Source organism: Rutilus rutilus, assembly GCF_951802725.1.
Source record: "Rutilus rutilus genome assembly, chromosome: 12".
In the NCBI taxonomy this organism is placed as follows: Eukaryota; Metazoa; Chordata; class Actinopteri; order Cypriniformes; family Leuciscidae; genus Rutilus; species Rutilus rutilus.
In genome coordinates, this window is record NC_140217.1 from 9,421,373 (window position 1) to 9,448,760 (window position 27,388).

Genomic DNA, 27,388 nt, shown 5'->3' on the forward strand with positions numbered 1-27,388 from the left:
GTCCAGCGGCGGTGTAAGCGCGGCCGTGCAGTGCTGAGGTGGTGCGGCAGGCTTTCGAGGGAAGTGCAGCCTTAGCGCGCCGTCCTCTACAACCGGAAGGGACTGGTATCCTCTGTTTTTAGCATCATCGACAACGGAGAATGCAGCAGAAACAGAAGTTTTAACACGGGCTGAAAAGGGTGCAGACCAGGATTTCGCGAGTTCTTCGTGAAGCTCAGGAAGAAAAGGCGCGGGTCTAGACGGTGTAACAACACGGTCCCCTTTCAGAAAACAGCCATCCAGTCGGTTACGTGCTGACTCTACAGGCGTCGACCACTCGAGGCCAAGGCTCTAAACGGCCTGAGAGAGCAGACGCATCAGCTCTGACTCAATGCTGGCCCGTTTCCCAGACGTTTCGCGAGCAGGGGGTGCGAGATCAACAGAGCTCGGATAATCCTCACTGCCTGACGCTAGGATAGAGCAGCTGTCCTCCTCCGCTATTTCTACATCATCAGACTCATCCGCGACGGAAACGGCGGCAGACAGCGGCTGTTGTCCGGGGGTGATAGACTCGAGTGAAGCGGGCGGTGAAGCTGGCGGGCGAACCGGCGAGCTTGCCTCGGTGGGAGGAGGTTCAGGGCCTTGCTGAGCGCGGCGCTTCTTACGGCGCGGCAGCACAGCGGGCGGGGGTGCAGACTCGTGAAAGCGTGCCATGTGAGTCCGCAGAGTCGCCATTGACATCAGCTCGCAATGAGGGCATCCGCCGTCGGCGAGCGCGAGAGCTGCATGATCTTCTCCCAGGCAGGAAACGCAGATAACATGGCGGTCCCTGTCGCTGAGAGGGGCTCTGCACGAGCCACAGAGAGTGCGAGACATCTTAAAAAAGACACTCAGCTCTTTTAGAGAGAAAGGGTGTGTGATTCGCGGGTCGAAAACACACTGCAGTAAAGGATATAGTGCACCGGATAGCGCAGCAGGAATGTCGGCAGAAGGCGGCTAGGCCAGCGGCTTCGATGCAGACTCGTCCCGCTGAAAGGCTTCTTCAGACGGCGCGGCTTCTCTCAGGATCCAGCGATGCGTGAGCTCCGCTTGAAGAGATGAAAATCAGTGAACCAGCCTCAACGCTATATTTATAGCCCTAGGCCACGCCTATTTCGGCGGGACGCTGCGCAGATGGGCGCGAAGCACCCCCATTGGTCAGCGTCAACAGGGCCTCATTCAATAGGCTGCTGCAGTTGCCGCAGAGCAGCCAATAGGCGCGCAAAGGTGCCTCGCCTATGTCTGCATGCTGCTGCAACGCGTTTTGCATTATATAAAAATTAAAGGATAATTTTTGGCTTCAATATCTCACGGAAAGAGACTTTCCCCCCGAGCGTAAGTTCTTACGCAGTACGAGAGAACCTCTCGTAAGAGAACTTGAACGTTTCGAATTGTTTAATTTTTGCTTCATCGGATGGGGGTGAAACTTGGTAACTTTTGTTTTATTACCTATATGAAAACACAAAAAAAATCAAGGAGATGATTCTGATATGTTAAAGGGTCGTAAAAAAAAAAGTCACACTTAGCTTCTTCCCGCTCGAAAACGGGCGACATAGGAAATGAATGGGAAATATGAAAAAATAGGAAGCCTATAGATCAGATATGATTGTCGAGTTCACGCGCGTGATCATAGGTACTAAACCTATGCGCGTGAACTCGACAATCGACTACTGTGGACTTCGACCGAAAACAGGATGTAAATACAGGTATGTGCGCTGGCTGAATAAACATCATTTTTATTAATATCTTTCACATCTACAGCAGTCAGATTCACTCGCGTTCACTCCGAAGGAATCACTCACATGACCTGTGCACTTGTAATGACACATCAAGGATGTTAAGAGCCTAAAAGCAGGTTTAAAACTTGCCCCATTGAAGTCAACATGGTGCAAATATTAAAAAGAGGATAACACGGTGTAGGCAACACCGATTTTTGTCGTTGTTCTCTGTACTGACAGCACTCCAAATGTACAAAAAAATGAGCTCATTGTTAAAATTGACCGGAGTTCTCCTTTAAAGGGATATTTTACAGCTGGAAAATGTATTTTTGGCTCATGTGGATGAAAGACAGCAACTCCCAGAATGCACTTGCTTCACCGCCCTACTAGGCCACTCCCAAACCACGCCTAACGGTTAAAGAGGGCAGTATTGAAAGAAATTATACAACTAGGCTACTAGTTGACTCAAAACTGAAAAGACGCCGTTTTATCGTGAGATCCCACCCCCTATGGGCGGGATGAAAACATGCGGATCTAGCTCTGGCCAAAAAAGTCTCAGATGACGCAAAATTAAGATTTTTGTGTCATCAGTTTTTTTCCAGACACACAATACAGAAATCTCTCGTCTCAGGGGGACATGAGGGGCGTAATATGGTCTTTCGAAAATATTACCGGGTTTCTACTGATACAATGCTTAATGCTTATCGGTGAAGTATCCCTTTAACGCAAATATCTAACTCTTGCAACTCAATGAATTGAGGCATGTAGACATGGTCACGATCTGGTGAAGTTCAAAATGAGCATCAGAATGGAGAAGAAAGGTGATTTAAGTAACTTTGAACGCGGCATGGTTGTTGGTGCCGGACGGGCTGGTCTGAGTAATTCAGAAACTACTGATCTACTGGGATTTTCACACACAACCATCTGTAGGGTTTACAGAGAATGGTCAGAAAAAGTAAGAATATCCAGTGAGCAGCATAGAGCAGTTCTATGGGTGAAAATGCCAGAGGTCAGAGGAGAATGACCAGACTGGTTCAAGCTGAAAGAAGGGCAACAGCAACTTAAATAACCACTCGTTACAACCAAGGTCTGCAGAAGAGCATCTCTGAATGCATGTAATGGTGTGGGGGTATTTTCTTAGCACATTTTGGGTCCCTTAGTACCAAGTGAGCATTGTTTAAATGCCACAGACTACCTGAGTATTGTTGCTGACCATGTCCATCCCCTTTATGAAGATCCCTCATCTTCTGATGGATACTTCCAGCAGGATAATGCACAATGTCACAAAGCTCAAATCATCTCAGATCATCAGTTCAGTACACTCAAATGTCCTCTAATAAAGTGGCTGGTGAGTGTGTGTGTATGTGTATGCATATATAATAGAGTAGTTAACATCTAATAATGAAGAAATTAAATAGAACTAATAAAATAAACAGAAAATGAAAAGAATAATGAAGAAAATTGGTTGATGTCCGGTTCTGCCATTTCTTTCTGTTCTGTTTAATAGGAATCTTTGTGGAGAAAAGACAGCAGTCAATCATCACATCCACAAAAGACAATGATGGCACCCATAGTTTATCTGCACTAGCGGCTCAGAATGTCACTGGTATTAAAATTCAGAAAAAAGGGTCAGTAAACCTTGTTTGCACATCATTATATCTGTCACATTCTGTATCTAGTCTGAAAGATTAACTTCCCTATTGTGTTTGTTGCTTTTTATTACCATTTTTTTATAATAAACTACATGCTTTTTTAACAGCCGATTTGTTTTAAATGTTGAAAAACACTTATTTGAACACAGATTTGACAAGTCTTGCGCAAATATGGAGCTAAATGGAGCTGGAAAATATGTACTGGATTAGTAAAAAGCATTCATATGCATATGGAATGGGTTGACAAACAAACTACCCAATTAAACTGTTCTGGTTGAACAACAAGAAAACTGCTTCAGGCCATGTCCTATTCCTGGAGTTTAAGTGTTATTGACAGTTTTACTGAATCGTTTTCTCATTTCTTTCAGTTCACCTGATGTATTTGAGCCCCCAGTGAAGCCATTACCACCAGGGGCACCAAACTGGGCTCTAAGACTGCATGTGTGTGAGGTTTGTCCAGTAGAAAATGGATAAATTGAGGTTTTTCTCTCTTTTTTGACAAAACTTTCACTTATAAAAATGTAAATAACTTAAAAAAGTAGTGTAATATGCATGGAAATATAGCCTAATTGCATTGTACTTTTTCTATTGTGCGTAGAGCCCTCTGTCAAACAGATCCATTTAAAGCAACACAATCTGATGATGTCAAGCTAATGTGGCTTTTTCTGTGTGTTTGTTTCACGAGGAACAGAAGATCGGAGAATCGTACCGTGGTTACTGTAACACAGAGGCAGAGCTTGAGGCCGTTCTGCTTCTACACAAGCAGCAGACTCACGCTGTGTTTGGCACCCGCCAATCACCCTCACCGGCTAAACCTGCCACCAGACTCATGTGGAAATCACAGTATTTGCCCTACGATGGCATTCCCTTTGCAGGTAATATGGCCCTTTTTGCTTGTGGGATCCGTGGTACGACTTTATGTGAGATAGCCTTATTTAAGTCTTAAAGCTGTTTAGTCATGTAGTCTATTTGTTATTTTAATGAGTTTTGACTATAATTCAAAATTGGAATTTTAATCGATGTCTGTAAATTTGGGGACATCTGAATGCTAGTGGTATATTGGCTCACAAAGTTAGCAAATTAAACTTTAGCAGATACGATTGAATGGAAGAAATACTTTTATTCAGTAGGATGCATTTAAGAAATATAAAGTGACAGTGAAGGCATTCATAAAGATTAAGCAGTAACATTGGTCAGCTAAATCAGCATTAGAATGATGACAGAATGAGTTCTTGTCATCACAGGAATTCAATTTAAATATATTTGAACAGAAGACAGTTAATTTGATCTTTTTTTGGGGGGAAACAGACCAAATCATTATGGAATAAAACAATTTAAGAGATAATTGCAACTTTTTATCTCACAGATATAAACTTGCAATTCTGAGAAAAGTCTGACTTTTATTTATTTTTTTATTTTATTTTACATTTCTGACATTATATTTCTCAACTGCGAGTTTATATCACACAGTTCTGAGAAAAAAAGTCAGAATTGCGAGATGTAAATTCGCAATTGCATGAAAAAAAAGTCAGAATTGTGAGATAATTACCCTAGTCACAATTACCCTTTTTATTTTTTATTCTATGGCGTAAACAAGCTTCCATGCTAATTTGTCCAGATTTTTGTTTCTAGAATGAGAATGCTTGCAATAGCAAGTTGCATGTCATGGCTGGACATGCCTTGTTCTTAAGCCTTGATTAAATGCTGTTGTTGCAGATAATGTAATGGTTTTACAATATGCACACAAATTAATTTTATCTTGATCTTTAATATGGTTTTAAGGGAGCAGAGCCATTGTGATGAAACGCCAGTTTGGTCCACAGAGGAAGGGCGTTCAACCTAAAAAAGGGTCAGAGCAAGAAATGAATCAAAACATACTCTACAAAGCAACCTGCCTTGCCAGGTACACAAAACCTACAATTGGGCCAAGCACAACAGATTTGTCCTGTGCACAGGAAGTTCATTATGAAACCCACACTGTAATATTTGATCGTTTTTGAGAATTTATATAAAAAAAGTATGAAAATTCCCGGAGTACAAGGTTCCTACAGATGGACAAGAAGGTAGTGCGACAAGAGCAGAGAAAGCCTTCTTCAACCTCAAGAAGAGTTTATGGGATGTTGGAGGCATTGTAAGGTATAAACATCTAGCCATCACAGTCCATCACATGACTGCAAGGTTCACTTCATTTATTTACATTCGTGACAGGTACTACACCCAGCTCCCTACAGAGAAAGCCCACCTGTACCATGAAGTGGCCACAGAGCAGATCTGCTTTGCAGAGGAAGAACAAAATGAAGAGGAAGAGGAGGAGACAGAGGAGCTGGACAGTGAAGCCATGCAGGATGTCACGATGGAGGATGGGGCGTCCCTACCCTCTCGACTATACCCGCTCGTGGCAGAGAAGATCTGTGAGTTGGTAGCACAAGGTCATAACAAAGTTTACACTGTCCGCAAGCAGCTCAGGTATGACTCAATGGTTTCAAATCTCCTTTGTTTTATTTGCTGGAAAGATATTTACCGTTGCTTTGTGAACGCCCTGGCAAGAGGTTTGTGGAACATGAGATGTTCAAGTCAGAGGAAGTGCCTGCATGAGAGACACAGTCTGTGTTACTTTCCCACTGTCAATGACATCAAGAACCACATCCATGAGGCTCAGAAAGCTCTTCAGCTGACGGCGGGACCACTGGCTACCTCAGATACAGAGGTGTGAACAGAAAACATGTTTGTAAAGCATTAGATTGGTGAGCACAAATATGCCAACCATTTTCTGTAGTAAGCATTTATTTTGAAGTTTTTGTTGTTGTTGCAGTGGAAAGCAGAGGCTAATAACCTGCTTCCAGAGACTTTGACTGTGGATGGTAAAATACTGTTGAAATATTGTTTGAAATTCGACATACATTATTAAAACAACAAGTGTTTAATGACTTGAGGCTGGAATACACTACAGAATTTTTGCCCAGGTTTTTGTCATAGTAGCTCAGTGGGTAGCACTGTCACCTCACAGCAAGAAAACCCCCGGTTCGAGTCCCAGCTGAGCCAGGAGTCCTGTCTGTGTGGAGTTTACGTGTTCTCCATGTGTCTGCGTTTCCTCAGTCATTCAGTGTGTGATGCCCAGTTTTTCCACCAGCGTGTGTATGATGCCTAGAGTTTTAAAATCTGTTCAGAAGTTGTGTAGAGTATTCCAGCCTTTAACATCTTGGAATCATTCAATACAATTTAGAGAGTAGAGGAAAGTTCCTGCCTCAAAAAGAAAGCACATACCTGTAGTCAAAGTATAAGCATTGTTTACCCTGCCACAGAATCTAGTGTACTGCTGTTATATTGACAGTGCCCTCTCAGAAGGAAGGACTCTTGGAAGAGTGTGACACTCTTTCTCCAGAGGCTGTGCAGCTCTGCAGCCCAAGATCTTTGCACATCTCCAGGTGACCCTATCCTGAAATGATCATTTTTTATATGGATCTATTCATTTATTAAATGAATGCATTCATTTTTTAAGTTTTTAATTTCTGAATAAATGTAAAAAGTTTCAGGGTGATCAACTGTTCTGATAGTATAATTGAAGAAACAAAAAAAACATTAAAATTAAATGCTTGAAAACCTTATTACGTAATCTTTGTATACATTTTTGTTTTGAACTTTTTTTTAATGTTCCTATTAACTTATTAAAACGTTATTTCAGAGCTTTCAAAACCTATGGTTTTAAACATTTTAAAAACATTTGTTGGTTAATGCGAACGTTAAGGGACCATTCAATTTTATAATTTTGCAAAAATTATGTGAAGGTTACTTTTGAATGTTCTCTGACCATTCTGAAACAAGTTGTAACATTTAAAAAAAAAAGTTAGATAAACAGCTAAAATATTTCAGAAAAAAATCATTGTTTTTGTGCTAAAGTTTTGAGAACATTATTTAAAAACATAACTTTGAACAAATGTTGTTAACGTTAATGGAAGAATGTTTGTTCATAAAAACTTGTCCAGTTGAAGACACTGCCTAACCTACACCCCCACCACCACCAGAAGCACCTCCACAGCCTGTTCTGCTGAGTCCGTCCCAGTTCCTCCATTCAAGTGGCAGTGCTGGTGAAAGCATATCTCTGTGTGACCCCCCGACCCCACTCGGCATGATCCAGCTGGTGAGCGTGACCTCGGTGACTAATGCTGGAGCTGAAGGTGGCATCACACAGATCTTGTTAGAGGACGGACAGGCCATTCCAGTCCAGATTGTGGACCCTGCAAGCATAGGTAAGTACATGGCACCACAGAAATAAAATAAAAAAAATCTAAATTTAACCAATTAGAATCATGAAAATAACATATAAACCTGTTGTTTGTTCTTATTGTTCAGCTTTGACTCCCTCGGCAGACGACACTTCAGTTAAATAGGAGAGTGGGAAATCTATGGATGTGTGGACTCAGCAGTCAGAAATACAACAACAAATGTCCATTTCTGTGACAACAGCGATTGACGATTGAGCTCTTTAACCAATGGAGGACTGATTCATTGTTTCAAGTACAGTATTACGATAACATGAACTCATGCAATATTGATTTGTATTATTATTTGTTTCTATTATTGCTATTTTAATTAATACAGTGGTGACTGGAGAAAAAAAAAGTATGAATGAGATCAAACTTAAAAATTTAAAGCTAAATGTTTTCTGTTGCATTCTATTCACACAAAAAACTATTTCACAACTTTTTATAAGAATATCTTATGAGTATTTCTGCAGGTATTTCTACCCTTTGAATAGAAGCCTAATGGATCCTTGCGGTGGACTTTTTAAAGTCCCCCTGTGGTGAAATTCAAGTTTTTAATGTTGTCTACGTGGTGTTTTTAATATGCTTTAAGACAAACCATGTGCAAATTCACAAGTCAGCAACACTGCTAAGTATTTTCTCCTTAAAACTGCAGTGAACCAAAGACGTGGTTTGAAATCGCTGGTGTTTATGATGTCTCAAAATAATCAGATCAACATGTGATTGTCAATGCGTGGATCTCTGAGCTGGTTCATTTGCATATTCATAGAACCGGTATACTAAATGAGGCAAGAGTGTAGAGTTACATTCAAGCTATTTTAAGGCATGGCAAAAAAAAATGTCAAGGACAAAACAGAAGAACAGTAGAAGAAGAACAGTGTCTGTTTATGAAGTTCAGATTACTGTGATAGTGTTTACCTGTGAATAGTAATAATTGTATTTTAATCATTTTCTCTGCTTGCCAGTATTTACATGATCGTGTGCCTGAATTTAGAAGAGAATTATTTCATATTTATCATACATATACAAGAATGTAAGAAATTATAATATTAGCATTCCTCTGATTTAATTGGCCGAATGCTTTTACAAAAATGCTGAAGAAAGAATGCAGCCATTGCTAATATTAAACTGTTTTACCTTGTTCTGTTCCATCGGTTGCTTCCATTGATCCATTGATGACTTCCACAAATAATCAGTTTTTCTTGAATCATGAATTTTCTTCCATTCAGGTACCTCTGATGTTGTTGTCGTTGTAACAAGACCGTGATCTTCTGCCAGGAACATCAGGTCAATCTTCTTCTGTCCAGAATCAGGTGGTTTGTCTTCGTCTGGCATCTCAGCTGAGACCTGTCCACTATGGGTGACCCTAGCAGTAGTTGTGACGTACCAGTGGCGTAGCTCTCAGCATCACTGATGCACACAAGCCCTCACAGCACGTCAAGCTGCAAACCGTGTGAGGGACCCTAACCTTCCCTAACCTGCAGTAACTGCTTAAAAGCAACCGCATATCAACCAACTAGGCTACTCTAAACATCCTGACAACCACATAGCAATGCATGAGTTCAGCAACCGCAAAGCAACACGCTAACAACCGCGCAAAAAACCTTGGCAAACGCATGTCAACACACAGGAAAACATCCAAAACATCCCAACAACCGTGTAGCAAAACGCTAAAAACCACTTTGAACAACCTATGAACAGCATATCAATGCTTTGACAATCACCAAAAACATCCTGACAACCTCAAACAATGTGCAAAACACCTCTAGAAAATAAAACTTAACGTTACTTATAAAACTCTACAAAATAAAACTTACTCATAAAACTATAAACTTGCTCTGTAACTATATACAGTATTTACATACAGGTCCCGCTGTGTGATACTCCGGGCTCCATGTGACACTGTGATGACTCAGTGTCTGGGCTTCTTTCTTCGGGGTTCCTCAGGCAGGGGCTCTTCACTGTCCACGTGGATTGGAGGAGCGAAGCCGCTGCTGGTTGTGGAGAAGCTCTCGGTGATCCGGACACGTCCATCAGGATGCTCCGTCTCCACCAATGAAGGGCGGTTGAGTGCCTCCCACAGTCGCTGCTTGATCTTCAGTCCTAGTTTAAGGCTGTAGGGATGCTGACGACCACTGCGTGTCTTCATCATGGGCTCCACCGTAGAGCGGTAGATGTCCTGGTAGGCCTGGTCGCTGTAGCCGTGGATGGAGATAGGCTCATCCTGCTGACGCACGTCCACTGAAGAGACTGAGACTGCTGGACGGATGTCAGGAAGGACAGCAGTGTTCTTCAAGTAGCGTTCTTCCAAACCCGTGGGCCTTTGAGCTTTGGCAGAGATGCAGCTGTAAGTGTGATCTAACCTGGCCAACGTTACAGCTGCCAGCTGTGGAAGCTCACAAGGGTCCGGACTGGAAGACACGCCCTCCACCAAGAATCCCCTCAGGCGTGTGGGAAGAGCCCTGGTTCTTCGTGACCGACGCTGCTCCATGATAACGAATCAAGAAGAACTAGAAAGACTGTGGAAAAATCACTAAGACTTACCAAATTGTAGAGTTGTGAAGAGCTTGCAGCAAGTGCGTTCAGGCTTCTAGGCTTCAGAAACAGTTGTGTTGATTTCAAAAATCAACTCAATCTACTGGACTGACATAGACTGTTTAGGATCATTTAAATGTAAACAACACTTGATATCAGCAGCAAGTCAATTAGAGCAGCATGAGCTCTATGTTACATGTATTATATGCTTCTCCAATTACCATTATCATCTTCATCATAATTACATGGAAATGTATTTAAAATACTGTGTGGAAAAATGTATTTAAATACAAATACAAAATACTGTGTGAAAAAATGTATTCAAATACAAATGCAGTATTTTGTATTTTGAAAGTACACAAAATACATGTGAAATTGGCCATCCAGTGCAGGTATAGGTCACAGTGAATGAAGAAACTACACAGGCCTACTGACTTTTCATTCCTAATCACATCTCAGCCCTTTCTTTCTTCCTGGCAATTACAAATAAACTTATGCAAAATATCAGCCATTTATATACTTATTTCTGGTTACAATGTAGCCTAGTCTATTACTTGTGGTGAACACTTAAAAAATTCATACTGCATGTAAAACTGTGGGAACCTTTTCTGCTATCTAGCAAAGAATATGGATGGGTTATATGACCAAAATCTCAATTTTACTTCACAGTAACAATATCGTGGTTTCACAATTCTCAATATTAGTTTTGATTCCACAGCATAAACTGAATTTCAAACTCTTTTTTTTTTCTTTTTGCAGGTAGACCAATGCTTTTTAAGTAATTTTATGTTTATTTTATGTAACGTTTATTTGTTTCTATAAGTGTATTAAAATGTGGTTAATTCCTGCCCACTAAAAGCTACACAGATATTTGCTTACCCCACAAATAGGCCCATCTATGTAAAGGATTAATCAACAAGTAGAATTGATCATGACATTCTCACCTTGTAAAAAACAAGAAAAAAAGAAAAGAAAAATATCGCTGATCCAATGTTGAGCTAGTGAATGTCTGAACTACTTGATGCACAAAATCATACCCTGATAACGAGGTTGACTGGCAAAAATATTTTATGTATTTTGAAAATACAAAAATACTCACCTTAAATGTATTTAAATACAAATTACATTAGATTTTTACACAGGGGCGGATCTAAGAGCCTAGAAAGCCTGTCAAGCCCCTCCTGAAAAAGAGCAATCTGGATAAGACCATATTAAGCAACTATAGACCGATCTCAAATCTTCCCTTCATAGGCAAGGTCATTGAAAAAGTTGTCTTCAATCAGCTGAACAAATTCTTATGCTCGAATGGATACTTTGACAATTTTCAATCTGGTTTCCGACCGCACCACAGCACAGAGACAGCGCTCATAAAGATAATAAACGATATTCGCTTAAATACTGACTCAGGCAAATTATCAGTGCTGGTACTACTCGACCTCAGTGCTGCATTTGACACTGTCGATCACAACATACTTCTGGACAGGCTGGAAAACTGGGTGGGGCTTTCTGGGATAGTCCTAAAATGGTTCAGGTCATACTTAGATGGGAGAGGTTATTATGTGAGTATAGGAGACCATAAGTCTGAGTGGACATCCATGACATGCGGAGTCCCTCAAGGCTCAATTCTTGCACCACTCCTGTTCAACCTGTATATGCTCCCAATGAGCCAAATAATGAGAAAGAACCAAATTGCTTACCACAGCTATGCAGACGACACACAGCTCTACTTAGCCCTATCGCCTAACGATTACAGCCCCATTGACTCCCTGTGCCAATGCATTGATGAAGTCAACAGTTGGATGTGTCAAAACTTTCTTCAGTTAAACAAAGACAAAACTGAAGTCATTGCGTTTGGAAACAAAGATGAAGTTCTCAAGGTGAACGCATACCTTCACTCTAGGGGTCAAACAACTAAACATCAAGTCAGGAATCTTGGTGTGACACTAGAGTCAGACCTTAGTTTCAGTAGTCATGTCAAAGCAATAACTAAATCAGCATACTATCATCTGAAAAATATAGCAAGAATAAGATGCTTTGTTTCCAGACAAGACTTAGAGAAACTTGTTCATGCTTTCATCACCAGCAGGGTGGATTATTGTAATGGACTCCTCACTGGCCTTCCCAAAAAGACCATAAGACAGTTGCAGCTCATACAGAACGCTGCCGCCAGGATTCTGAGCAGAACCAGAAAATATGAACATATCACACCAGTCCTCAGGTCTTTACACTGGCTCCCAGTTAAATTTAGGATTGATTTTAAAGTATTATTACTGGTATATAAATCATTCAATGGCCTAGGACCTCAATACATTGCAGATATGCTCACTGAATATAAACCCAACAGATCACTCAGATCATTAGGATCATATCAGCTAGAAATACCAAGGGTTCACTCTAAGCATGGCGAGTCCGCTTTTAGCTATTATGCCAGCCGCAGCTGGAACCAGCTTCCAGAGGAGATCAGATGTGCTCCTACTGTAGTCACATTCAAATCCAGACTCAAAACACATCTCTTTAGCTATGCATTTACTGAATGAGCACTGTGCCAATGTTCGTCCGACTGTTTGTACTGTATTTTATTTTGTATTCTTCTAAACTGTTTTAACTATTCTTATTTCTTTTTATTATTTTAATTTCTTCTATGTAAAGCACTTTGAATTGCCATTGTGTATGAAATGTGCTATATAAATAAACTTGCCTTGCCTTGCCTTGCCTAAGGTCAGTAAATATTCGGGGCTTTAGCCCAAACTAAAATTGGGTATTTTTATTTAAAGGAATTAATTAATTATAAACGTGATTTAAGGGGAAAAAGAAAAAGAAAGGCTTATTGTATTAGTGACATAATTATAACTATTTGAAAATAATATTTTATTTTTAATTATGCATGCATTCTCTCTAAATGAATCAAGGAAATTATAGCATATTTTCAATTAAAAAGGCAAAATGTAATAAATAAATAAATAAAGTTGAGTAATTTGCGTCACCGTATACTGTCGGTAGTTGAACATTTCTATTGTAAAACAGTCAAACATTAAAGGGGTCATGAACTGGATTGTTTTATTATTTTATAATGTTTCCTGGGGTGCCCTTATGATGTTAGTATGATTTTTACATCAAAAACTGTCATAATTTATAAATAAAAGCCATTTTTCCAAGCCTGATTTCAGCCTCAGATTTGAACGCTCCGTTTTAAGGGGCGTGTCTGCTGTGAGACTGCAGTGCAAACGCCCACTGCTGTGATTGGCTGACATGCTTGCATATGAAATAGCTAGTATTACATGAACTCTCTCGAAAACTTTTACTACGTTTTTACTATTACAGCTATCGAGATTAACAAATCGTGAAAAGTATCGTTTAAAGCATTATATTTAAATCTATTACATCGCATGAAAGGTTGCAGCATGATGAGCACTGACTGAGCAGATGACAGACAGTCTGTTGATCGCGTGAATAAAGATCTTATCATTGCAACGTAATTTTTGCACTCTCACAAATGCTTACACCAAATCACAATGCAAACACGATGTGAATACACAGTAAGAGCTTCGTTGTGTAGTGTAACAGTGTCATTATTTCATCACGTCACGATTTGGACCATATGGGGTGGACAGTTATAACTGTACTTAAAAAGTTTCTTTTTTTATGTTTAAGAGGGGATCGTAGTTGCAATGTTTCTTTCAACGGCACAAACCAGCACAAATCGAGCACAAATGAACGACACCGGTTTGGAGCGATTTAGATGAGGTGGGGTGGAGAGTGACGTCACTGCCCCGAATTAAATTTGTTATATCTGCGAAAGGACAACAGACACAGTGTTTGTTTTAACGGCACAAACCAGCACAAACCGAGCACAAACGAATGACACCGGTTTGGAGCGATTTGAAGGACATGGGGTGGAGAGTGACGTCACACAACCCCAAAAAATAATGTTCAATATCTCAAACACCAAACCAGCACAAACGTTCGTTTTTGCGGCACAAATCAGCACAAACGCAGCACAAACGAATGGCATAGTTTTGGAAATTATTTCGTTTTATGGGGTGCCACCTTCACGGAGGTGTAGCACCTCGTTGCGCACCGTTTTGAACTTGACCATGCCCCAGGCTTATTTCATGTTAACAGGATTAGACTGCGGCTTCATAAGCAGAGCTGATACGGGAAATCCAGCGCAGCGCCACAGTGCACTTTCTGAGATCTTTTCTTTTTTTCTTTTTTTCTTTTGGCTATCATCATTTTGTATGATGATCATGCAATCATGGCCATGCCGATTACAGTATGTCACTCAGGCTTCACTAATGTGATTGGTACCATAGACTATAGGATAGACCATACACTTCCATCAAGGTCTCAATGAAGGGGATTATGTGAACAGAAAGGGGGTTCACAATGTAAATGTGCAGCCCAGTTACTATTGTGATTCTTGATATTCCAGATTTGTAATATTATATAAAATAAAAAAAGGCAGTTGACTAAAATCTTCCATATCACAAATGTGAAAGCAAAATGGCCAGGATCTGTGCATGACTTAAGAATTTTCAGAGATTCACATTTATGCACATTTTTTGAAAGTGGTAAGGAAAGTTCCACAATTAAATATCAAGCTCACTGTATTACATACACTTATGCTGATCCTAACAGAACTGCATTTTTTCATAGGTGATTATGACATGTTCCTGCCTTCAGACAGGTGTTTTATGACCCCATTCCCTGACCAAACCAGTTACAATGCAGCTCTAGCCAGGACAAGGGAACACAATGAAATTAACTTTGGCTAACTAAAGGGAAGATTTCAGTGTCTGAAAAGTCTGAGGGTTGCACACCTGACAGGGCCTGTGACATTGTTGCATGTGCCATATTACACAACATTGGCAAAAAAAAACAAAAAACTTTTCATTAAATGTTTAATAAAAGACAAATATGCTTAGTTCCTTGTGTTTTATTTCAATTGTTCTTTGTAAAGAAAAGCCAGTGGCCAAGTGCCTGCAACAAGAGATATTAGACACATGCCTCATGCAACAAATAAAAAGGAAAAGTTGGCTATACACTGCCCACCTAGGCCTATGTCTCCTCTGTCTGTGCAGACTCTTCTGTAGGCCTTTCTATAGATGTGGAATCTTGCAACTTATATTGCAGCCATAAAGCATACAAGTATAAATTAAGTAAAGTTATTTATGCACTTGCAGGTAGGCTAGTTCCTCCATATGACAGTTATCTGAGAGGGTTTATTCACTGTCCAGTGCAATGGAAACAAATGGACATTACAAAGTCTTATACTTTCTTTCCTTTGGAAAGTTAGAAAATGTCCACTTACTGCACATATTTCAGCCACCACTTTCTTGGGAACAGATACAAGTGTTGGTGTATTATGTAAAAGTGCACAAAAGAGGAAAACACAATGTCATTACAATGAACTACACTCAGAAAAATGTGATCAATAACTCATGGCAAAATATTTTTACAGTAACATAAGTTTATCAGTTTTCACTTTCACAAGTCAAAGCAATTCATCATTACTCAAGATTTAACAGTTGAAATGACTATACGGCCTTAATTTAATGCAGCAAAAATTATTTGACAGTGTAGGCTACTAAGATCTTTTCTTCTTTCTTTTTTTCCTCAGCCTTTTTCTTGGTTGCTTTTATAAACAGACAACCATTTATTTAAGTTAAATGTTAAATAAATGGTTGTCTGATTATAAAAGCAACCAAGAAAAAGGCTGAGAAAAAAAAAAGAAGAAAAGATCTTACTCTCCTACACTGTAAAATCATTTTTGCTGCATTAAATTAAGGCTGTATAGTCATTTCAACTGTTAAATCTTTTTTTTTTTTTTTTTATATATGTTTTATTGAGCACCAACCATACAACATGTACACAATGTTAAACAGTACTTATAAATATGAAACAGTGCTCACATTTTTTCATTTTTTCCACACTCCCCCCCACCTCCCCCCATTACACCATCCCTATCCCCTACATGGGGACCCACCCCCTGATGCCCCCTGCTCCAAGATTACAGGATCAAGCGTCTAGCAAGCAGGGTACAGAAGGCCAAAGAATGTTGTACTTCGGCTGTTAGAGCGCTGCCATTTGATATACCAAAAAGGGCAGACAGAGGATTTAGGTTTGTTACACAATGGTAGGCCGTGTGAAGAGTGTCAAATATTTTAAACCAATATGATTGATACTCAATCCAGCGATACTAGTCTGCTAGCTTTGGACATGACCAGAACATGTGGATGAGGTCTGCAGGAGATTGGTTGCACCTATTACAGGCATCTGCAACATTGGGGTAGAACTTGGACAATCTGTGGTTAGTATAGTAAGTCCTATGTATTAGTTTACATTGAATCAGTCCATGCCGTGCACAGATGGAAGAGTTATGGACTAACTCCAGAATCTGGTCCCATTGGTCTTCCTCAGTATGCCCCAAGTCCTGCTCCCACAAATCTCTGTTTTTTTGGGGGAAATTAGAGAAAGCGGAATCAAGGGCTTTAAAGATATAAGAAATAGTCCCTCTCTGATTGGGGTTTACTTTGAGAAGCGTGTCTACCAAAGTCTCTGGGGGTAGATTTGGAAAATCAGGGTAAGTTCTTTGTACAAAATGCCTAATTTGAAAGAAGCGAAAAAGGTGAGCAGATGAAAGTTGAAATTTGGCTGACAGGTCGGCGAAAGACATGAAAGTACCATTGTCATAAAGGTCTTTGATAGCCATGATACCTCTGTCACTCCAGAGTTGAAAGGCAGAATCCATAATAGATGGTTTGAAACAATAATTGTGGGATACTGGGGCATGGATAGAGGGATGCTTCAGGCCAAAATGCTTTCTGAATTGCATCCATATTTTAAGTGACTGAATGACTACAGGATTAATGCTAATGTCAGTAGCTGACATTGGAAGTTGGGAGCATAACCATGACTGTAATGAGGTTTTAGAGGAGGCAAATTCTACTTGGACCCAGGCTGGCTGATTGGCCGCGGTTTCGACTGTCCAGTATAGGAGTTTTTGAATGTTAGAAGCCCAGTAGTAATGTAGAAAATTGGGGAGGGCTAGCCCACCCGGACATTTTAGAGAGCTGCAATATGTTTTTCCGCATGCGCACTGGTTTATTACCCCAAAGAAAATGAGATATTAATTTATCTACTTTGGTGAAAAACTTCTTTGAGATAAGTACTGGGATGTGTTGGAATAGGTAAAGAAACTTGGGGAGGTTGGTCATTTTGATTAGATTAACCCTGTCAGCTAAGGAGAGGGGCAGAGTAGACCATCTGTTAAAGTCTTCCTTGACTTTTTTAAGCAAAGGTACAAAATTGCTATTAAAAGTGTTTGCCAAGGACACGGTGATGAAAATACCCAAATATTTGAAGCCTTGGTCCACCCATTTAAAAGGGGCTACATGGTTTGGCAATTTACCTACTAGGTTGTTGATTGGGAATGACTCACTCTTTCCAAAATTTAGTTTATAACCTGACAGTTGGCCAAATTGTTTTAAGATTTCTAAAATTACGGGGAGAGAGGTAGAAGGGTTGGACACATACAAAAGCAAGTCATCCGCGTACAGTGATAGCTTGTGTACTGTACCTTGACGTGAAATGCCCTCAAAATTTTCTTCAGATCTTAGCCAGATAGCCAAAGGCTCAATGGCTATAGCAAACAGTAAAGGGGACAGTGGACACCCTTGTCTTGTGCCGCGGTGAAGTTGAAAAGAGGGTGAGAGCACATTGTTTGTTTGTACAGATGCTACTGGGGATGAATATAACAACTTTACCCATGATATGAAACCTGAACCCAAACCAAATCTATCCATCATCTCAAAAAGAAACTCCCACTCCACCCTATCAAAAGCTTTCTCAGCATCCAGCGACACCAATATCTCAGGAGTGCTGGAGCTGGGCATGTTCAGAATGTTTAGGAGTCTCCTGGTGTTGTGAAATGAGTGCCTCCCCAGCATGAAGCCTGTTTGATCTGCAGAAATAATTCCTGGCAAAACCTTCTGAAGACGGAGGGCTAGAATCTTAGCAAGAATTTTGTAGTCCACATTTAATAATGATATGGGTCTGAAGCTACTACAAAGTAAGGGATCTTTGTCCTTTTTTAGGAGAAGAGTAATTGTGGCATTGGTTAGGGTTGGAGGATGTCGGCCAAGTGACAGGGCCTCATTAAACATGTCACTTAGAACTGTAGAGAGAAGTGGGGCAAATTTCTTATAGAATTCTACTGTGAATCCATCTGGACCAGGTGATTTCCCATTCTGCAATGTAGTTATCGCCCCCATAATCTCAGTTGTGGAGATTGGCTCTGCAAAATTCTCTACTAGCCCCTGATCCACTTTAGGGAACTCGATAGTGCTTAACCCACATGCTGAACTGGTGTTAGGGTGATCGGAGGCATATAGATCAGAATAGAATTTGGAGAATGTTTCATTGATAAGCTTTGGGTCAGTGGTAGTGACGCCTGATGAAGATATAATACTAGGAATGAACCTAGATGCTGCTGCAGCTCTGGCTTGCTGGGAAAGGAGTTTGCCAGCCTTGTCCCCTGACTCAAAAATTCTTTGTCTCGACTTGAGCAGTTGCATTTCTGCATCGTTTGAGATTAAAAGATTAAACTCTGTCTGATATTGTAGACGCTTCTTATAAAGTGAGGGGTCTGGATTATTTGCATAGCTATCATCTATTTCAAGAATCTTTTGTGCTAGCTCGGTTTGTCTAGACATGGCAGTTTTTCTGAGGTGGGCTGTGTAGGAAATTATCTGGCCTCTTAAATAAGCCTTGAGGGACTCCCATAAAGTGCCCCTCGTCATGTCTGGTTTGTCATTCATTTCAAAGAATAGTTCAATGCTTGATCTTAAAAAATCCACCAGAAGGTCATTGGCAAGCAAATTTGAGTTAAATCTCCATGGTTTAAAAAAACGGTTGTGATTGGGGAAGTTTATGTCTAGTGACGTGGGAGCATGGTCTGAGATCACAATGCTATGGTAAACGCATGATAGAACATTCGAAAGCAGTCTGTTATCTATAAGAAAAAAATCTATTCGAGAATAAGTGCGGTGGACATGTGAGAAGAAAGAAAAAGATTTTTTTTCAGGGAATTTGCATGGATCAGACATACCCAGTTCTTCTGCAAAAGACGTTAGTAGCTTAGCAGACTTCGTAAGGGAATGCGGTCTACGGGAAGATCTATCCAAATCAGCATTCTGTACAAAGTTAAAATCTCCCCCAATGATAATATGGTGTGTTTCAATATTAGGAATAGAAGTAAAAATCTTTGAAATAAATTGTTCATCATCCCAATTGAGTGCATAGATGCTAGCTAGGATGACTTTGATGTGACAAAGTGCCCCTGATACAATAACATACTGGCCATTTAAGTCCGCAATAACCTCTTCTGCTTCAAATGGAACATTATTTTGGATCAAAATGGCAGCACCCCTGGCTCTTGCACTAAATTTAGAGTGATATACTGCTCCTTTTGATGCGCATAATCTCACCACTATGTAAGTGGGTCTCCTGCAGAAATACTATATCTCCTTTCAAGTCTTGGAGGTGAGAGATAATCTTATTTATTTTAGTAGGTTGGTTTGCCCCCTTGACATTCCATGATATGAAGCGAAAGTTATTCATTGCTTGTCTACTTTCCATTAAGGCAAAAATAGGTTAAGAGTATACAGTGTAATATATATGAGTAGTATGTTTGAAAAAAAGAAAAAAAAAGAAAGAAAGAAAACAATAAACAGACAGGTATTGGTAAATAAAATGAAAAGAGACAGGTAGCGAATTCTGAATGTTTTTTTGCCAATGTTGTGTAATATGGCACATGCAACAATGTCACAGGCCCTGTCAGGTGTGCAACCCTCAGACTTTTCAGACACTGACATCTTCCCTTTAGTTAGCCAAAGTTAATTTCATTGTGTGCCCTTGTCCTGGCTAGAGCTGGATTGTAACTGGTTTGGGTCAGGGAATGGGGTCATAAAACACCTGTCTGCAGGCAGGAACATGTAATCACCTATGATAAAATGCAGTTCTGTTAGGATCAGCATAAGTGTATGTAATACAGTGAGCTTGATATTTAATTGTGGAACTTTCCTTACCACTTTCAAATAATGTGCATAAATGTGAATCTCTGAAAATGCTTAAGTCATGCACAGATCCTGGACATTTTGCTTTCACATTTGTGATATGGAAGATTTTAGTCAACTGCCTTTTTTTTATTTGATATAATATTACTAATCTGGAATATTAAGAATCACAATAGTAACTGGGCTGCACATTTACATTGTGAACCCCCTTTCTGTTCACATAATCCCCTTCATTGAGGCCTTGATGGCAGTCTATGGTCTAGCTAGCCTATGGTACCAATCACGTTAGTGAAGCCTTAGTGACATATACTATTGCAGTATATGGCATGGTCATGATTGAATGATCTTCATAAAAAAATATGATAGCCTAAAAAACCTGCTTTTAAAAAAAACTGCTTTACAACATTGGGTCTTAAGTGGCTTGGAAATGCCACCAAAAAAAAAAAACTAAAACTGTTTTTTAAACCTAAAAGCGCCAGGTAACAGACACGACAGACAGCACTTTCCATCAGGTTCTCCGCATCTCCAGTAGTGTAAAGGAAAGAGCCACTCGCAAATAATCTTAGGGCAGTGCAAACAGTTTGTGCTGTAGTTAAAGCCCGACTCCGACAAGTCTAAAATAAATGTGCGTTTCCAACAAATTAATAATGTAAACGACAATCTCACGAGTCACGAGAAAAATATATATCTCAGACAGTAGGGTTAAGCGCCATTGAAGTTGAACAGTGACCAGTCAGACAGAGACTTGTATCGCCATCAAGCGGTGATACGTATCATCTAATGTTTATAAGCTTGTTGCTATAGAAACATCAGATTCAACGTAGCAACACCGGATTCAAGATCGCGCTTCTAATATAAAAGTTTCAGAGTGCCAGCCAACGTGTTCATATTACGAATTTATGATACGTCTAGAGTCTTAATTATTCATGGAAAAAGTTCGCTAATAAGCGCATTTTTTAACGAAATTGATTTAATAATGTTCCGGAAAACAATGTGGAGGAAAGCAGTGAGTGATGCGGTCATCTCACACCAACATCGAGCACTGAACACTACTATTTTCATCCTCAGAGAGTTTGGACCGATTGGATTTCTACTGAAAGAGGAGGGGGGTAGCAAAAATTATAAAGTAAGTTTGTACTGATTTTTGTTTCATACATTTTTAGTATATTTTGTGCAATTTAATAATGTTATTTCATATCTAATATAAGGTGTGCTTGGGAGATCCACACACGTGTACCTGCCCTACTTTCCAGAAAGAGAAGGATCTTTGCACACACATCTGCTGGTAAATAAATGCTTGGGGTTGAAAAGTGTTTCTTCAACAATAGGCACTTTTACCCTGTGGACATTGAGAAAGTAAACTATTTGTTAAAACACACTTTTAACATTCTGTTTAATTTGTTTACTAAGAAATTCCAACATTTATCTCATAAGAATTTGTATCATTCACTAAACATTTCCACTACAGTGACAGTCATTTCCACCACAACTGAAATTATGTTTTGCATTGTACTAGAAATTACATTTTAAACAACTTCGTTTTGCTAAAGCGAACAGTTAGCTTTTATGTAACTTAAGTACACACAATTACTAATATTTTCACATTATGCATAACTTGACAGCTTGAGTAGAAAAATATTATGGACACAATGAAAAATATTCTGTTTGCTAGTAAAAAATATGACACAATTACAAATATTCAGACACATTATGTATATCATATTTCATCACACATCACATGTCTCATATTTTATATCCACCATGCTTTTCATTGGCACTTTTAATTTAAAATAATAATAAAAAAATATTCTCACAATACATATTGAAATGGTATATTATTGTTTCTTTAGATCGATAGATTGTTTCAAATGATGGAATTTGAAATGAAAGTCAAGGAGACAACAACAAATACATGAAACATCTAACCTATACATGAAAGGCCTTCATAATATGAAATAAAATTTGTTAGTTTTAATAAAAATCAACCCCTTGGACAGAAAAGTGCTCACTGTTGAAGAATCACATACACCGTTTGCATGTTGAGACATAATCTTACCTTACCTTACATCAACATTTTATTTTAGGATTTTAATGCGTAAATTCCGACTACCAGGAGATCACGAATGTAAGTAGACCATTTTTTCCCCCAAAGTGTTATCACTCAATGCAACCCTTTCCAGTAAGATCCTCCTAACAGTTGTACATAAAGGCACATACTACTTGTACATTAATGTTTGAGCTATAACTGTCTGTCTGGTCACTTGTTCTGTTTCAGACTGTTTTCAGTACGGTCTTGCGGAGAGACAAATCCTAGAGTTGTTGCAAGGGCTTCATGTGACCAAAACTACATCCCCTAATGAAAGGGAGAACTCAGCAGACCTTTCATGTCCTGAGCCTAGTGAGGAAGATGGAGGAATCAGACAGAAAGATGTAGAGAAAGAAGATATATGTCCAATCTGTCAAGAAGAACTTTTGCTGAAAAAATTGCCTGTGACCTATTGCAAGTAAGAGGTTTTTATTTAATCCAGAAATTATTCAGGAAATTAAGTGGATATTTTCTGCATATATTTATGAACTTCATGGTAAATACTGTATTAACTATGAAGTGAATATGTTTTATTGATGAAACTTTTGAAATTAATGCATTTTTTAACATAGAAATGTATTATAAATATTGTATTGTTTCCATCTTTAAAGCCAAATGCATCACATTTTTCCATTTAAACCCAAAAAGCTAGTAGTGATCCTTCCTGACACGCAATTTCTGTGTTGCGGTTTGTGACTGGTTGCGTTGTAATTATGCGTCATTGTAAAGGTTCAGCTGTGGAAACAACATCCACATTTCCTGTATGAAGGTATGGGCTGATCACCAAACAAAGAGAGACCCATGTGCCCTGCTTAAGTGTCCACTCTGTAGAGAAGACTTCGGCACTTTTAAGCAGCTAATTGAACAGGTACATCATTACAAGACCCAGTCACTTAAATAACTCATTACTATCTATTGTTTAAAGCTGCAGTCCGTAGTTTTTCCTCTTTGTCGCCATCTCTGTTCGAAATTTGCAATTGCAGTTATTTGCGGAATTGCACGGCACAGCGCAAATGAATCCAATGTTTTGAGGAGAACGTGCGGCTGTCGGCCACCGCGCCGGTGTGGATACTGTAATTCGGAATCACAGATTCTACTTTTTGGAAGTATGACCAACATTAGAATTTTCACCGGAAAATGTCATCTGAGCAAGTCAGTAACATCCACTTTTGTTCTGACCAACTAAGGGGGGAAAAGCATTGCAGTAAATCGCGCTGATTAAATCTAACGATCGCTCATATTATGTCAAACCGTGCAAATTATACTTTGTTCTAAAATTGTTAATGTTAACAACATCATACTACAAATGACTACATTTAATGCCCTTCCGATATTTATCCTTGTTTTCGCATGGCCCGGTTGCAGTCTCTTTTTTTCTGTAGCCACTCCGAAGTCCGAAGTCTTTTGCGATTTACAACGTGTGAATCTCCAGTTGTCCTTTGAACCTTTTTGGATCCGCCATCAAATTGATAAGTTTAATTATATCAAGTGCTGTGAGAAAAGGCTATAAATCTCCACCTCCAACATCCTCACGCGCAATATAGCCTACTAGCCGAGACACCTTCTTTATGTGTGCAGATGTGACGTAATGACGCAAAGACATGCTTGAACTTCCCGCGGAAATCCACCAGTACCACTGGAATTAAAAACATTATTACAAGCTTACCGTTTAGAATCGAGCTAAGGCAAGCAGATAGTTTTAAACACTGGCTGGTTATGTACTTGTCAAAAATTTCTTTTGGATAATTTTTAACCCAAAAAAGTTACAGACTGCAGCTTTAAAGGGTTAGTTCACCCAAAAATGAAAATTATGTCATTAATGACTCACCCTCATGTCGTTCCAAGCCCGTAAGACCTCCGTTCATCTTCGGAACACAGTTTAAGATATTTTAGATTTAGTCCAAGAGCTTTCTGTCCCTCCATTGAAAATGTATGTACGGTATACTGTCCATGTCCAGAAAGGTAATAAAGACATCATCAAAGTAGTCCATGTGACTACAGAGGCTCAATCTTAAGTTTATCAAGCGACGAGAATACTTTTTGTGCGCAAAAAGTAAACAAAAATAACAACTTTATTTCACTATTCATTTCCTTCTCTCTGGGCCTCGAGTGAGTTCACATAGTGTAATAGCGCAGCTCTTCTGTGTTGTACGTCACACGTAGGCTCACTATTGGCCGACGCTGGTCATGTGTGTGATGCGTGTGACGTACAACACAGAAGCGCTGCACAGTTCTGGACATGGACAGTATACCATACATACATTTTCAATGGAGGGACAGAAAGCTCTCGGACTAAATCTAAAATATCTTAAACTGTGTTCCGAAGATGAACGGAGGTCTTACGGGCTTGGAACGACATGAGGGTGAGTCATTAATTACATAATTTTCATTTTTGGGTGAACCAACCCTTTAAGCTTAAATCATCTTGGGTTTAACTATTATTTTTGACAGGTGAAAAATGCAGGTGAACTGTTAACCTACTATGAGAGGGACTGTCTGGACAAACATCTGGGTGTTATGTGTAACATCTGCAGGGCCTGTCCAATCATCGGCAAATGTTTCAAGTAGGCAACCATTACATAGCATTGACAAATCAGTGCAGACTTAAAATACTAAAGTCTGAGGTTGGTAGGATTTTTTAAACGTTTTTAAAAGAAGTCTGTTATGCTAGAAGGATGCATTTATTTGATCAAAAATACAATTAAAAACTGTTAAATATTATTACCATTTAAAATAACTGTCCTCTTTTTAATATATTTAAAATTTAAATTAATTTCTCCGATGGTAAATCTGAATTTTTATCAGCCATTACTCCAGTCTTCAGTGTCACATGATCCTTCAGAAATCATTGTATGTTGCTCAAGTAACATTTTAATTTATTATCATTATTTTATTATAATCATTCTCGTGTTATATTATTACATTCTTGGCTTACACTTTATTTTTAGGTGATGTAGTTACATTGTACTTAGTCAAATAAGTACTGAGTAATATTATTTAACTACATGTACTTACTATAGAGTTACTTTAGGGTTTGGTTTTGGGTTAGTTACCTGTAATTATGAATAATTTACTATTAGCAAGTACATGTAGTAACGTGTCACTACGTCACCTTAAAATAAAATGTTACCTATTTTTGTATTATAATATTCTTGTGCAAATCGTGATACATTTTTGCAGGATACTTTGATAAATAAAAAGTTAGAATTTTGTATTTCTATCAAATTTGCATCAATGTAACAGTCGTTACTGTCACTTTTGATCAATTTAATGCATCCTTGGTGAATAAAGGTATTAGTATTTATTCATGTTACTTTTCAATGTATATTTTATTTATTTTATTTTTTACTTTTGAACAGTAATGTATTTATCCTGATTCTGTCTAATGCTAGATTCTGTGTCATATGCAGCGTCTTACGTCTGATGTTCGTTCACAGGTGCACAGAGTGCAGTTATTTCCACCTGTGTGAGGACTGCTTTAAGAGAAGAGTCCATCCAAAACATTACTTCATAGTTCGAATGGTGAGTTTTTGTACAAGGTTTGTGTTTCACATGACATGTGAAACATGATGATGCCATTCATAACTACAGAAAGTAGTTATTAGTAGCATCTATTAGAAAATAGCTTACATATGGCACTTTCAGACAGGTGCGTCTCAATCAGCACTCTAGCTCCCTAGGCCGTGAATCAGTATCGGGTTAACAAAATAGTCTTCCTTTTTTCATTACAATTGTGCAGAAAAGATGTCAGCCATGGCAGACAGCAGGACCTCACGAAACACAGAAAATGGAAAACCATTTAATGGGTAGTAGGTTCGTCTGCCCATTCATGGCTTCTGTTCAGTTCTTTTATTTTTAATTGCTAACCGAATTTCTATTTATACATATTCTATGTATGTATATATATATATATATATATATATATATATATATGTCATTTCTATATATCTGAATTTATCCAGACATATTACTCTATTTTATTTTACAGCTCCAGCAGCATATCTGGTGTGACATGTGATATAGTTCCGAACTATGTAATAAAAAGTTTGCCGATGATAAGGGTTCGGAAAGAGTCCAGATTTCTGTATCCAGGTGCTCAATGTAGAATCTGCCTCTCAAGATTTCAACTGGGTCAGCATGTCAGAACCCTTCCCTGCAAACACAAGGTAACACATTTTCAAGTTCAACTCATTTAAGGTGGGTTGAATGCTGATAAAGCTGGCCATTAGGAACTCATTTTAAAGTCTTAGATTTTTTTCTACAAAATTACTCACACTCATGGTCTTTCCAAACTCGCATGACTTTTTTATAAATAAGACAAACTATTAGCTAAATAATTTTACATAGTGCAAGATAATTATTATCTATTTTTCTCTCTTTTCTGAACCTGAACCAGTTCCATACTGGCTGTATTGATCCAGTGCTCCGAAAATCGAACTGCTGCCCACTGGACTGGCATGTCATCTACAATCCTCTTACATGGAATCCTCGAAGTAGCAGAACAGAAAGATCTCTGGCTCCATCTAGTGATCTTCAGAGCAAGCGTACCGATGAACAGCTCTCTGAGCTCTTTCTACCTGGTATTGGTTTGCAGGTAAAGAAAGGTAGTGCTCCATCTCTGATGAGAACAGTGACATCTGAACCATCTGTGTGCAGTCCTTCCTCAGTGGATTCACTCACTCAGGGGTTTCGGGGCCTCTGCATCAATAGTTCCCACATAGAACCATATACCAGAATGTCCACCATGAAACACAATCATACAAAAGAAAAGAGTTCTCTTCATAGGAGCTTTTCAGGAGCCATAGCTGCACCGGCTGAGAGGAGAGTATCCTTTCCAAATAGTCCTTCATCAGTCAGTCTAACTTTGAATGTCCAGTCAGCATTGCCCAGAACACAGAATGACCAGCAAAGACTCATTGTGGGCATTAATGGACCATTTATCATGACACCAGCTTACGGCAGGATTAGACCACTGAGGAAAGATCCCGTAAGACAGAGACCTAGGCCGGACAGGCTGGATATGAAGGATCTTCATCTCTAG

General features: G+C 39.2%; 1 protein-coding gene and 1 pseudogene across 2 annotated transcripts; both read left to right on the forward strand.

The window, feature by feature from the left end:
- Positions 1–729: 729 nt before the first annotated feature.
- LOC311301281 (calcium-responsive transcription factor-like) lies at positions 730–7,776 on the forward strand (annotated as a pseudogene). Its single transcript has 11 exons — positions 730–844; positions 3,244–3,364; positions 3,757–3,838; positions 4,080–4,263; positions 5,171–5,291; positions 5,390–5,524; positions 5,597–5,854; positions 5,938–6,095; positions 6,201–6,249; positions 7,411–7,635; positions 7,739–7,776. The product of its transcript is annotated as a calcium-responsive transcription factor-like (transcript).
- Positions 7,777–21,237: 13,461 nt separating this feature from the next.
- On the forward strand, positions 21,238–27,388 carry zswim2 (zinc finger, SWIM-type containing 2; the record flags this gene model as incomplete). Its single annotated transcript, XM_084426247.1, has 10 exons — positions 21,238–21,387; positions 21,470–21,546; positions 22,346–22,386; positions 22,537–22,765; positions 23,077–23,215; positions 24,799–24,911; positions 25,785–25,869; positions 26,087–26,160; positions 26,342–26,513; positions 26,744–27,388. The coding sequence occupies 10 exons, from the start codon at positions 21,238–21,240 to the stop codon at positions 27,386–27,388; spliced, it is 1,725 nt and encodes a 574-aa protein (XP_084282373.1).